This window comes from Mytilus edulis, chromosome 1, assembly GCF_963676685.1.
Source record: "Mytilus edulis chromosome 1, xbMytEdul2.2, whole genome shotgun sequence".
Classification (NCBI taxonomy): domain Eukaryota; kingdom Metazoa; phylum Mollusca; class Bivalvia; order Mytilida; family Mytilidae; genus Mytilus; species Mytilus edulis.
In genome coordinates, this window is record NC_092344.1 from 49,040,007 (window position 1) to 49,055,075 (window position 15,069).

General features: G+C 32.3%; 1 protein-coding gene across 15 annotated transcripts in view; it reads right to left on the reverse strand.

The window, feature by feature from the left end:
• The window catches only part of LOC139513204 (E3 ubiquitin-protein ligase HUWE1-like), a 143,551-nt gene that overhangs the window by 81,924 nt on the left and 46,558 nt on the right, over window positions 1-15,069 (reverse strand). For 10 of the 15 annotated variants that reach the window (XM_071301595.1, XM_071301579.1, XM_071301538.1 and 7 more), the window contains exons 34-39: window positions 14,488-14,583; window positions 9,540-9,687; window positions 6,418-6,542; window positions 5,763-5,879; window positions 1,687-1,805; window positions 708-795 (exon numbers count right to left, since the gene is read on the reverse strand). In XM_071301595.1, the coding sequence (XP_071157696.1) occupies window positions 708-795; window positions 1,687-1,805; window positions 5,763-5,879; window positions 6,418-6,542; window positions 9,540-9,687; window positions 14,488-14,583 (693 nt within the window). The remainder of the gene's footprint in view (window positions 1-707; window positions 796-1,686; window positions 1,806-5,762; window positions 5,880-6,417; window positions 6,543-9,539; window positions 9,688-14,487; window positions 14,584-15,069) is intronic. The other 5 variants (XM_071301605.1, XM_071301544.1, XM_071301573.1 and 2 more) reach the window with 1 other exon arrangement.

The window sequence follows — 15,069 nt, forward strand, 5'->3', positions numbered from 1 at the left end:
CTTTGCGGGTGCGAGTGCTGCCTTGTAGCGGCATTAGCCTGCTCTTTTTCGAAATCTACAAGGGTGTCTTTAACGTGCAAGAGATATGGCTCTCTCTGAACACGGGTCAGCCATTTATCGTCCCCTTCCAACGGACTATCATCGTTTCCTTGAGACCATACTCGCAAATGGTGTCAAGAGAGAGCCAAAAATTCAGTTCCTGAAATTTTCATCCCAGACGGGAATCAAATTGTTAGTGATGAACTATCCTCAAATCTATCTTAAAACCTGTGTTGTTTGTTGAATCTTCTACTGGTATATGTATAATGAAATGTTTAAAATTTCTGCATTCTTTGAAGAACTATTATGAAAACTGAAATCCCTCTTGCTTAATGACAAACTTTTACAAAAGAAAGTAGGTTGAACACTAGACCCTAAAGTAACTTCCAATACATATTGATATGGCAGTATTCCTGCAATACAATGTATTTTTCATTGCTCTCTTTGCACATAGTTTCTACCAGAATCTGCTTAAGGTATACCATCAATTGTTATTTGACCATTTAGTACAAAAAGTGATTGCATATATACCATTCACTTCATCAAATGGGTTTATAAACATAATAATCATTTAGTCAAACACAAATCTTCTGTCTTTCTAGACTTTCGGGAGTGTGAGAGGTTCCAAATGAACAATTCAAACAGCTGATTTAGTCTAAAATATTTACCGTAAGCTTTGCTGCTTCTGCTTTCCTCTTGGATATCACAGATACTTTTTCATAAAGGTCAAGAAGTAAAAGCAGGGGAGCAAGCCATCTAAAACATAAAATAAATTATTCATGCTTTTTCTGTGCATTGCTAGGCATCTATGGCCGAATAATTTCCTAATTCTGACGCAAACAGAATATGAAAATTAAAACTGCATGGCAAATTTCATGTTTAAAGTCAGCTTAATGCCACATACAACCATTTTAGATGATTTATTTTTTTCAATACTTTTTTCTCTTGTTTTATTTGTTCACCTTTTTTCGTGGCAGGGCTTTTTATAGCCTATAAACAGGGTTAGTTTTTCTTATTGTTGAAGGTTGATCAGTGGCCTATAATTGTGAACTTCATTAGAACTCTAGTGTTCTCTTTAGCAATCATACAACATCTCCCCATTTTCATATCAACATTTAACCAGTACATGTACAAAGAGATTATTTGGAACAATTTGTTTTACTAAATGAAATAATAAACAAGTTGGTAAATTGCAACCTCCAAACATATTTTAACCACTAGTTGTCTTTATCTTTTTGTGTTGTTGTGTTGCTGTCTCATTGATGCATACCAGTTTTTCTTACTAATACAAAAACATTTAGAAACTGTATAATTGTTTAAGGAATGACTGTAATATTTTTTCTGTCTATGAAGAAATAACATAAAAAATTTGGTGCACACTGAATAAAGCGTGTAGCGGGTTATTTAACAGTGTGTACCACATTTTTTTTTTGTTATTTCGAATAGACAGAAAAAAATATTAGTCATTTCTTATAATTTAATTCTAAATTCCATTTTAAACCATAGAAAACCATGAAAAAACGTTGATGACGTCACGGTCACACGACTAAATTATGTCTATGGGCTCATAATAAAATAACGTCCGCCAATCAGAAGACGCGTTACATCCAAAATTAAATTATTGTAATATGTGAAGTATATGTTTACCTAGGTGTGATCATTTCTTTGTTTGCTGACAGAAATTCCTGTTCGCTGTTAAGAACCTGTACTAACATATCGGTCAGATAGAAAGTATCCAGGGTTTCTGCACATGGCATCATCATTTCCTGTGAAGAAAAATTGAATTAAATATAATATAATGCATGAGAATATAAAGTGCAAAAACATAGTAATGCGATAATCTAGATCATCTTTCTACAGTTTTGACTCCTTCAATCATTATACTACATTCCAAATCAATATCATATCTGTCTAGCTACAATACCAGGGTAAAAGTTACAACAAACTTCTACCCAACGATGCCAATCACTACATTAATATAGCATTGTAAACAATCACATATGTCACATGGCAAGACACAAATGAAGATACACAATGCATGACAGAGGAATTCATCATCACTATCAAATTATGTATATTATCTTTATAATACAGGCATAAAATTGTGTTGTAAAAGTATTAATAAATATTATGACAACATAATCTATGTTATTGTCTGAAAAACAAGAACAACTGTGTTGTTAGGCTTAACATACCCACACCAATAAAACAAAGAATTATAAAGCATAAAGTATTGCCAGACAGATCTGTATATTTGCACAAACAACAAGAATGTGTCCAAAGTACACGGATGCCCCACTCGCACTATCCTTTTCCATGTTCCATGGACCGTGAAATTGGGTAATTATCTAATTTGGCTGTAAAATTAGAAAGATCATATCATAAGCAACAAGTGTCCTAAGTTTCAAGTTGATTGGACTTCAGCTTCATCAAAAACTACCTTGACCAAAAACTTTAACCTGAAACTCACACTTTCATTTCTATGTTCAGTGGACCGTGAAATTGGGGTCAAAAGTCTAATTTGGCTTTAAAATTAGAAAGATCATATCATAAGCAACAAGTGTACTAAGTTTCAAGTTGATTGGACTTCAGCTTCATCAAAAACTACCTTGACCAAAAACTTTAAGCTGGACGGACGAACGGAACCACAGACGGACGGACGGACAACGGTATACCATAATACGTCCCGTCTAAAAGACGGACGTATAAAAACAGCAAAATTTCCTTAAAGTTACCAATTCAGGGGCAGCAACCCAACAACGGGTTGTCCGATTCATCTGAAAATTTCAGGGCAGAAAGATCTTGACCTGATAATCAATTTTACCCCCGTTAGATTTGCTGTAAATGCTTTGGTTTTTGAGTTATAAGCCAAAAACTGCATTTTACCCCTGTGTTCTATTTTTAGCCATGGCGGCCATCTTGGTTTGATGGCCAGGTCATCGGACACATTTTTTAAACTAGATACCCCAAGGATGATTGTGGCCAAGTTTGGTTAAATTTGGCCCAGTAGTTTCAGAGGAGAAGATTTTTGTAAAAGTTTACAGACGACGGACGCCAAGTGATGAGAAAAGCTCACTTGACCTTTCAGGTCAGGTGAGCTAAAAAACAAGAACACATACATTGTTGGGTTAGAATACCAACACATGTAATCTTAAGTATGGGGGGAAAAAACAGAAAGTAGATGCCCAACAGATCTTTAATATGCTAAAACATTACATGTCATTACTGCCAATCTTCTGACCAAATATGAAATGATTCTTGATAACTTGTATTGGAGAAATCAGTAGACAAAATAGTGAAAAAATTCAAAGTATCTGCAAACAGGAAGCAGTTCTCGAACATTTCAGAAATGTGCTTACATATTATAATTTATCACTGTCATGCTGCTGGCCAAACATCCAATTGTACCAGAGTACAACTTTATCCTTCTATTCTATACATAACTTTTGAATTCAATATAAAATCTGTCTAGCTACAATACCAGGGTAAAAGCTACAACAAACTTCTACCCAACGATGTCAATCACTACGTTAATATAGCATTGTAAACAATCACATATGTCACTGGACGACACAGATGAAGATACACAATGCAAGGAAAGGATTTAATAACAAATATCACATATTGTATATCATCTTTATATTACAAGCATTCAAACATCTTGTCACACCATTATAAAATACTAGGACAACAATATGTTTATGTAGCTGTAAGAATAGCAAGAACATTGTGATGTGGGGCTTAGAATACCTCTTTTGTAAAGCAAAGAATTGCAAAGCAGAAAGAAGATATTTGACAAATCTGAAAAAATGCTCTCACCAACAACTCATCACTGTCAAGCTTCAGATCAAAGACAAATCCTTCTGATCAATTTAATGCAAGTAAGGTGTAAGGACAATTCAATTTCCTTCAACATCTTGAAAAAAATTAAAGTTTTGGCAACATGATATAGCTGACTGATATCTCCAAAAAGTATTCACACATTACTACACCTCACTTTTAGGTAGTTAAGCAAAGATGAAGTTGTCTGAGAAAACTGTTTTATATTTGAAAATATTCATTTGTCTAGCTACAATACCAGGATAGAAATTACAACAAACTTCTACCCAACGATGCCAATCACTACATTAATATAGCATTGTAAACAATCACATATGTCACTGGACGACACAGATGAAGATACACAATGCAAGAAAATTACTTAATCACATCTATTAATATATTTTGTATATCATCTTTAAAATACAAGCATTATATAAAATATTTTTTATATCAGTTGTAAAATACAAGCATTTAAACATACTGGCAAACCCATTAAAAAATACTGAGACAACAATATGTTTATGTGGCTGTAAGAAAAGCAAGAACATTGTGTTGTGGGGCTGACATACCTCTCTTGTAAAGCAATGAATTGGAAAGCAGAAAGAAGACATTTGACAGATCTGAAAAAAAGCTCACACCAACAACTTATCTGTATCAACCTTTGAACCAAAGATAAATCATTCTGATCAATCTAACGCAAACAAGGTGCGAGGACAATTTTAATTTCATTCAGCATACGGTAATGAAAAATTTAATGAAAGGGCAACAGGAAGTAAAAAACTGAAATCTCAGGTTACTGAGCAAAGATGAAGCTGTATCTGAGAAAACCATTTTACATTTGAAATCAATATTAAATTTGTCTAGCTACAATACTAGGATAGAAATTACAACAAACTTCTACCCAACGATGCCAATCACTACATTTATATAGCATTGTAAACAATCACATATGTCACTGGACGACACAGATGAAGATACACAATGCATGGAAATGTTTTCAACACAACTATAATTTTTGTATACACAGGCATTGAAGCATCCTCTCAAAGCAATACAAAATACTACAACAGTATCTTTAGTATTTAATTGTAAAATAAAAAGAACCAAACAAATTATTAAGGCAAATTCTAAGTTTGGAAAATAGGAAGATTTTAACTTGTTTGTTACAGATCAGAAAAATGTTCACACGTTGCAACTCATCACATTCAAGCTGCTGACATTATATAAAAGTCTTTCTGCACAGTTGTATATTAGTGACGTATGTGGAAAATTTTCAGTTCTTTCAACAAAATGAAAAATTCAGGGCATCATCAAACAGAAAGTTGTCTGAAAAGTGCTCATTCATTACAACTCATCACTGTCAAGATGCTGACCAAGTATGAAATTGCAACTGAGAATTTTATTTTTTTCATCGCTTTTATCCTTGTATCAATTTTTAAATCAAAATTTAATATGTCTAGCTACAAATACCAGGGTAAAAGTTACAACAAAATTCTACCCAATGATGCCAATCACTACATTAATATAGCATTGTAAACAATCACATATGTCACTGGACAACACAGATGAAGATACACAATGCAAGGAAATCTTTCAATCACAACTATTAATTTTGAATGTTATAATATACTATAATTTTTAAATAACAGACACTCAATCATTTGAACAAAGCATAATTAAATACTATGGCAACAGTAGGTAACTAAAATACTATGACAACTTGAAAATGTCGGGGAAAATCTCGGGTTATGTCAAGTATTTTTTTGTCAAGCAGATGAACAGACCCACAGACAGACAAGGACAATGCATTGTGGCCCGCCATCTTTGAATGGGTGCATAATATATTATAATGATAGAAATAATATCTCCCACAAACAAATTATGCCTAAAAACAGACTTACCTCAAACAACAGGCTGAAAAGATGAAGCCTTGCAGCAAAACGCGATGCGTTATCAATGTTTGCTTGTCTATCTTCTTTTGATGTTGTATTTAAAATCAGCTTACTAAGGTCCTTTACCTAGAAAAAAAATAGTTGACATTCATTAAGACACTATGATGGTTTTACGTTTTTAATATCCAATATAAAACATAAATTAAGTGAGATGAGAGAAAAAAGACAAATAGTTTTAAGCCTTTTAAGTGACCATGCATCTTCATGGATTTTAAATATTTGTATCATTTTTGTTAATATTTTTAACTTATCAGTTTTGACATTCATAGCTTAATTAATTGTGTTACAATGTACAAAATATCAACACCACATCGTAAATTTTACATTTTTGTATGCTTTATATCTTGCAAACGTTTATTTCTTTTCATTTATATTTATGAATCTTAATCACCAATATATCCATCACTACTGAAGAACCATTCTTACTAACTTGGTGAATGATTTTTTTTATATATATTTTTTTTTTTTATTTCTTTCTTTATTTTCATGTATTGATCAATCAAATACTGAGCATTTACTTTTTACACCTTGTGACTTGGATGAAAAGTTGTCTCATTGGCACTCATTCCGCATCTTCTAATTTCTATCTAAAAATAAAACATACCTCCTGTACAATGGTTGATAACACATCTTTTTGCCATTTTATTCCATTTCTTTGAGTTACAACAAGAAATAAATCACAAACTCTGTACACGGTTTCTGGTAATGAATCTAACAGTGTCAAACAGCCTGTGACAGAAAAGTAAATTCACAAATATAATAAACATTTATACAAAGAAAGCTTAAACACTAAGTGACTAAATATTCTAAAACTGACTGAACTTCAGAAATTTTTCAAAAAATATTGAAGGATTTGTATTCTGATTCCATTGTTTACTGCCATTGTGTACAGTATTGAAGTCAGTGTGCAATGTTGTTTGAGCAGGTCATGAGGCAATATTATAAAAAAAAAAAAAGTTTAATTACCAACAAAATAAGTTTTTTTTGTGAAAATTCCATTCAATTATATTACATTTCTTACCAACCAATTAGCATTAATTTAAGATTCCAGTACATACAACCCATCCCTCTTCTTCCCGAGCAAAACAACCTTTTACCTCAAATTTAAGTTAGTGTGTACAAGTTGTGGCTTGATGATGATGAACTAAATAACCCATTTAAAAAATCAAGTTCTCAATAGTACTTTTCTCAGATTATAGGCACAGTGTTATGATTCCCATTACCCGTTACCCGGGGTAAGTGGATTAGGACAACGGGTAAGTCATTTTTTAGCCTTTGTCACCCGGTGGTAAGTCAATTTTCAAGTTCGGGGAAGCCGAAAAACTCTTGAAATTTCCCGGTCGTCTTCAATTTTCCCATATCTGCTTTTTATTTTTATTAAATCACGAGAAAAAACTTTGATAAAAGATCGAAGATTTTGTCGATGTCTATCGGTGCTTTTATTCAAGCACTCGTTTACTAGGTGTAATCAAGCGCAAAAGAGACCACATTCTTCTCCTATCATTCTAAAAGTCGGTCACGGTGTCGGTAAAATCGGAAAATCCGGATTGATAACTGGTGCTTAAATCGGGACATAAACAATTTTTTTCTTGTCATCGAAGGAAAATAAGAAATAAATTTCCCGGTCGTCTTCAATTTTCCCATATCTGCTTTTTATTTTTATTAAATCACGAGAAAAAACTTTGATAAAAGATCGAAGATTTTGTCGATGTCTATCGGTGCTTTTATTCAAGCACTCGTTTACTAGGTGTAATCAAGCGCAAAAGAGACCACATTCTTCTCCTATCATTCTAAAAGTCGGTCACGGTGTCGGTAAAATCGGAAAATCCGGATTGATAACTGGTGCTTAAATCGGGACATAAACAATTTTTTTCTTGTCATCGAAGGAAAATAAACTTACAGTTGCATTTATTATAGCTCTTAATAAATGACATAGTAATAGCTATAACATATTTGTCAAATTTAGTAAGAAATCGTTTTTTTTTCAATTTTGTACAAAATTCAATCGTATCCCAATCCAGCTTTGTTCAGACAAACTTCAAAACATATAATTTAAAGCATGTCATAAAAGTTTTTAAATTTAAAATCTATGTGCAACAAATGACTTATCCTTAATCATTAACCCTTTCACCGATTGCTGCCCAGACAGAAGCTACTCTGAGACGATGGCGTCCCTGGCTACTATTACTCAAGTTGGAAATATTCATAATAAATGTCAATAAAAACTTGTTTATAGTTATTTGTGTATTTATTTTATTCACTAAGACCATGTTCACAGTTTTGTTCATGTTTTGACAATTTTTTCTTCATAAAATATCAAAATTTTCAAATTTTCGTCATTATCAAGGTGAAATTCTCAAAATTCGACTCTTTCACCCCAAATCGTAATTTTTTAACCCAAAACGGCAAAATTTTGAAAAATTTTATGAGGCTGTACAAATTCCTCACACTGATCGATGTCCATTCCAACTGTTTTGTACATAAAACGACATTTTATGTCAAAAAAGTATACTAGTTTGGCTTCAATTCTTCCATATTCTTTCAAAAAAAATGTTCCCTCATTTCAAATTCTCGTAAATTCCGTAAATTTCCTCTGATTTTGACACGGTTTTCAACAAACGGAACCGGCATGTTTACACTTTCATCCGGGTTATCCATCAAAGAAAGATAACCCACGTTTGCACTGTTTGAGCGGGAAACATATAAGAGGTATTCCGATCCCGGTAAAACGGGACTCATCGTCAGCTGTCTGAAGCGTGAATCCCGGTAAACCGGGACTCGTCGGCGAAAGGGTTAATGTTCAGTGAATCAGCCTGAAAAATATTCAGTATTTTATAAAGAGCATGTCTGATTTTTAAAAACAGTTGCATGTAAGTCCCTTATTTTTTTTACAGTGGATTATTGGTATGAAAGTCAGTGAAGTACTGTTATAGTTCAATGTACTTTTCTGGTGGTATAGGTATATAGTTACAATTAAGCCATATATTTCAAATACTTTTCAATACATTTTAGTCATCATTGCTTCATACAAAACATCATTTGACATCACAAAAAAGGGTACTTTCTGAAGCATGAAAAAGGTGCCAGGAAATGGCTAGAATGCAGGATTTTGCATCATTTACCCCAGAGCTTACGGGGGCCTTGAGCGGCCCCCAGACCCCCGGCCATAAGGGCGCCGAGCGCTTTGCGCAGTCCGCATTGGTTGGCGGATTTAACTTTTAGATGTGGGTAAGTAATTTTTTTATTGATCTTACCCGTGGTAAGTCAAGGTGCCAAAAAAATCCTAGAACAATGAGGCATCAACAAATTATGTTCTGTCATATGCTTGTCAATAATGAATCATCACAGAAAGTATATAAAGGTACAAATAATTTTGTCATCAATTAACAAATACAACTCTATGTTGGTGAAGTACTTTTAAAGTCTGCTTTTATTCCAAAATGTACTGAGGCTTTACATTTTTTATAATTATCATATTTTGGGGGAGAAAAGTAAATAGGTATCCATCAGTACTTGTTCAGAAAAACAATAGTCCTTTCAGCTCATCCATCATAAGTAATTTAAAAAAAATCAAACTTTTCCCCAATGTATTTTTCTAGATAGGATTTTATTTTGGACCAGTCATTTACACTGATGAAATTTGGTTTTGTTCACTATTATTACAACACAAAATTATTGAACAGAAAAGTCATATATACTAAAGCAGTAGAAATTATACAAACTAACCTGTTACAACAGAATTAGTAAAACTATCTAATGCTTCTTTATCCAATGGTTCTTCTTTCTCTTGTTTTTCATCGATTTCTTCCTTCTCTTTTTCTTTAACTTTTGCTGGCCCATCTGTTGCTGCTTGACCAGAAGTAGGTTGATTGGCCTTTAAAAAGAAATATTTCAGTGAACATATTTTGTTTGTATCAATGAACATGCTGCTAGGCGATCCAAAATATGAAAGGACTATAAATGTCTTAAAACCATTGCAAACCAACAGTATAGACCAACATTGACCAACTGAAAAATCAATCATGAATATCACATATTAGAACCAACTTCTGGGTTTCAAAATTTCCTTTTTTTAATTGTTCTATGCACAATGATTAGATTCTGTCATTATTATCTTTCTCAGAATTTAGATATCAACAACAAATAATCTGATATATGCTTGTCAATAAAATTCATCATAGAAAAGAATATACCAAGAATAACTAATAATTATATATGAAGCAATAGGTTGATTAGCCATTGAAAAGAAATATTTCAAATGTATAAATGAACTTATTATAAATATCAATTGTTTGGAGTGGTTTACAGCTAATTTCCTAATGCTTGTAGAGTAAAACGTTGGTTGGCTTGCTTGCTTTGTTTGTATAATTGTTTATTCAAGCTTTGTAATTAAGATTGACATCTCCAAACAATATATATGACATAGTTAAACCTGTATATATCATATTTAAATTCAATTGGACATTTTCCCAATACAATTGTACACTATACAAACAAAGCAAGCAAACTAACCAAAGTCTTCATCTGCGTGCAGTAGGAAATTAGCTGTAAGCCATGAAAGAACTATAAATATCCTTAAACAATTGCACCAAGACAGATGAAACCGACACTTGGCAACCTGATAAATCATTTAAGCACATCTTAGAACCAAATCCATAGTATAAAATGTCAAATAATTTTTTTTTTTTTTTTGAATAGTATACTTGCGGAATGAATAAACTCCGCCATAAAACAGGAGCGAAAGATATAATCAAAAGTCACATTCAAACTCATAAATTGAAAATAAACTGACACTAAAATGCCATAGATAAAAAAAAGAATAAAAGACCAACAAAAGTTCATAAGACACAACTGATTAAAATCAAGACTAAGAACAAAATATAACTCTTCTCTCAGACTTGAAATATCAACAACAGATAATCTGATATATGCTTGTCAATAATCATCATCATAGAAAAGACAATACCATGAAAGTATAAATTGCTGATGAACAGACTAAGCTCTAAATACTAGTGTCAGCACACATACACATACACATACACATACAACTCGTCTAAACATCAACCCAACAATTTTAGATCTGTAAATTTGCTTTCGATGTTGCTTTTACATATCAACAGATGTATCTGTATATATAAACAACATTAGGTTACACCTAGCTTTTGCTTAATTTGTAAGAGATGTCAGAACTCAAAAAAACTTTTGGAATGTATGAAATTTTTGGTATTGCTGTTTCTTTCAATTCCCAATAAGAACAGTTTAAACAGATGAAAAGGAAAAGAACCATTATACAATACTGTGGACTCAATATTATTTGTGGGATATCAATTTTCATGGATTTCGTGGGTGAAAGAGAACCACGAATTCAAATGTTCAAAGAAAAACAAATGTTCTATAGGCTTGTATGCAGACTTTGTGGCAATCCACGAAATTAAATATCAAGGAACTGAATCCACAAAAATGGATACCCTGAAATTTAAATGAATATACAGTTATGGACTTCGACATAAAATTCTTCTCTCAGACTTGAAATATCAACAACAGATAATCTGATATATGCTTGTCAATAATCATCATCATAGAAAAGACCACACCAATAAAGTATAAATTACTGATGAACAGACTGGTCTCTAAATATACATATTATAGTAACATATACATAGATATGCATGTATAAACAGATCCAACAATATTTTAAACAACATACAGTTAGATATAGCTGTTACTTAATACTGTAAGAAATTTGAGAAATATAAAATTAATCGAATATTTGGTTCATAATCAAGTTTTATTTTTATTAGTAGAAAAAAAACTGAAACAAAAAAATAATGCATTTTTAAATCTGATGTTACAAGCAATTTGAACCATGCAGCTATGAGACATTCTGTCACGGCTTGATTATGTTGTATTAATTTAGCTATCATAATGAAAAATACAACCAACCACTAAACAATGGTCTCTCTTCATAGATAGCAACATTATATTTACATATTTGTTTATTTAAATATAACAAACACTGTTGACACACAGATGTCTCACCTGTAGGGAAGAATTAAAAAAGACCATCTGACTAAACAGATCCTTGAAAATAGTCGTCAAACTGATATGAACTGATAGTAATGCAACTTTATAGAAAACATCAATGATCAACCAGAAGTAATTCTATCAAACTAATTTAAGCAAAAAATACCAAAATGAGAACACGCGACAGAAAGGAAGAAAATAATTACATGTAAATAATGCAACAGTAGATTTCAACAAAGATGTTCAGTAAAAAGTTAAATCCTGGCCTCATGGTCATAAAACTTTCGAGCATGATTTTTGTACTCAGACTCGAAAATCAACCAAGCATGATTTTTGTGCTCCGAGCACTGAGCAAAGTTTTATGCCTTCAAGGCTTGATCAGAACGTTTGTTTAGCTTGTACATATTAAACAGTCTACACAATAATGGAGATGTATTCTAAGTTTCAAGTGATGTGACCACAAACTACCAATGACCAAATCTTTAACGTACAAACTTTCATTTGATACAAGATGCCAGGAATAACAAGGACAGGCAGATTGAAAAATTGAGAGGCCTGAAAAACATGATGCTCCTCTATATTGTAGGTGTGGCATAAAAAAAAAATCATAACAATATACTTGCAGAATGATCAAACTTTGTCTCTCAGACTTAAACATCAACAACAGATAATCTGATATATGCTTGTCAATAAAAATCATCATAGAAAAGACCATACCAATAAAGTATAAGGTACTGATGAACAAACTTATCTCTAAATATATGTTTAATATGTATATATACCAACAGATCTGATAGTATTTGTAATAAACATTAAGTTAGAAATATGGGAAAAAAAATACTATAACAAGAATGTGTCCAAAGTACACAGATGCCCCACTTCCACTATCCTTTTCCATGTTCCATGGACTGTAAAAATTGGGTAATAATCTAATTTGGCATTAAAATTAGAAAGATTATACTATAGGGAACATATGAACTAAGTTTCAAGTTGATTGGACTTCAATTTCATCAAAAACGACCTTGACCAAAAACTTTAACCTGAAACTTCCACTTTCATTTTCTATGTTAAGTGAACCGTAAAATTGGGGTCACAAGTCTAATTTGGCTTTAAAATTAGAAAGATCATATCATAACAACAAGTGTACTAAGTTTCAAGTTGATTGGACTTCAGCTTCATCAAAAACTGCTTGACCAAAAACTTTAACCTGAAACTCCCCCTTTCATTTTCTATGTTCAGTGGACTGTGAAATTGGGGTCAAAAGTCTAATTTGGCTTAAAATTAGAAAGATCATATCATAAGCAACAAGTGTTCTAAGTTTTAAGTTGATTGGACTTCAGCTTCATCAAAAACTACCTTGACCAAAAACTTTAACCTGAACGGACGCACAGACGAACAGACGGACGGACGGATGCACGAACAGAGCCACAGACCAGAAAACATAATGGCCCTCTACTGTCGTAGGTGGGGCATAAAAATTAATCTGTATTAAATTGTGTTATTTTCTTTTGCAGATACCAAAATGAAAACACCATAAACAGATGCAAAGGAAGACTACCATAAGGGCAACAGTAAAGTTTGACAAAGATGTTCAGTTAAAGGTGAAAACCCTATTAAATTTGATAAGTGATTATTAAATAGAGGATACTTGTCATAAGTTTCAAGTTGATGTGAATCATGTGACCACAAATAACAATTCTTGAAACCAAATCTCTCATTTGATATAAGATGAACTAGCACAGGTCTATGGAACAACTGACAGACTGGAAAAAAACATAATGCTCCTTTTTATCATAGGTATGACTAAAAAGGTTTCAAAATAGTATATTTGCAGAATGATCAGCCTTTACCATAAACATCTTCTCTCAGACTTGAAATATCAACAACAGATAATCTGATATATGCTTGTCAATAATCATCATCATAGAAAAGACCACACCAATAAAGTATAAGGTATTGATGAACATACTGATCTATAAATATACATATCAGTCACACATGTATAAACAGATCCAACAATATTTGTAAATAAAATAAGGTGAGAAATAGCTTTTACTTCATATTGTACGAGATAAACTAAAAAATTTAAATGACTTTTTTTTTGAGTGGGTGAAAATTTGTTAATACCAAAATGAAAACACCTTTAACAAATGCAAAGGAAGAAAGACATTAACTAATGCAACAGTTCAGTTGTACAAAGATGTTCAGTAAACAGTGATATCCTGATCAGAACCCTATTTTGGCTTGTATTTATTAAACAGTTTACACAATAATGGACATGTATACTAAGTTTCAAGAGATGTGACCACAAGCTACCAATAACCAAATCTTTGAATGACTGTAAACCAAAACTTTAATTTGATACAAGATGGATCAAAACAGACAGGAGAATGAAACAACTGACAGACGGATAAAAAACACAATTCTCCTTTTTATCTTAGGTTGGGATATTAAGGTTTTAAAATAGTTCATTTGCGGAATGATAAGACTTTGCAATAAAATATCTTCCCTCAGACTTCTAATATCAACAACAAATAATCTGATATATGCTTGTCAATAAAAATCATCATAGAAAAGAAAAACATAAACTGAGGCAAAGGGGAAAATCTACAGAAATTAAAAAAAAAAAATAAAAAGATGAAATATTTACATTGTCAGTGGACATCGTTGCGTTCTGTCCTAAAGACATGGCAATGGCTGTCATCATCTGATCTTCTTCAGACATCTCAAGTAAATTACTAAAGGGCTGCAAGTATAGAGAATACAACTGTAGCCATGATAAAGAAGAACAACAACTTCATAACGTATTCAACAGATCTGCTTCTACTTATATAAAAATATACACATTAATTCATATATCTCTAATTGTGCTTAGGGCTGTTCCAGAAAATACTATGTCCCCCCCGGGGACGGCAAACGATCTTTTTTCCATGGGTGGTCGTGTGAGGGAAGAAAATATTTACGTTGGTGGTACCCTTGAGGATAATTTTATATTTATAGGTAGTGGGTATTTAGGAGAAAATTGATAATATATGGGTGGTGGGTTATTCCGTTGTGTGTGCATATTTCCGGTGCACATTTGACACGAAGCGTTACTAGATAGTTGTAACGAAAAACGGCAGTTTTCCTATTATTTACTGTTTCCTTAACTGGTACCATGCAACCCTATCTAAAAAAGTAAAGACAGTTGGAGTTATTTCCCTTTGCGGTAAATATATATTACGGAATATAT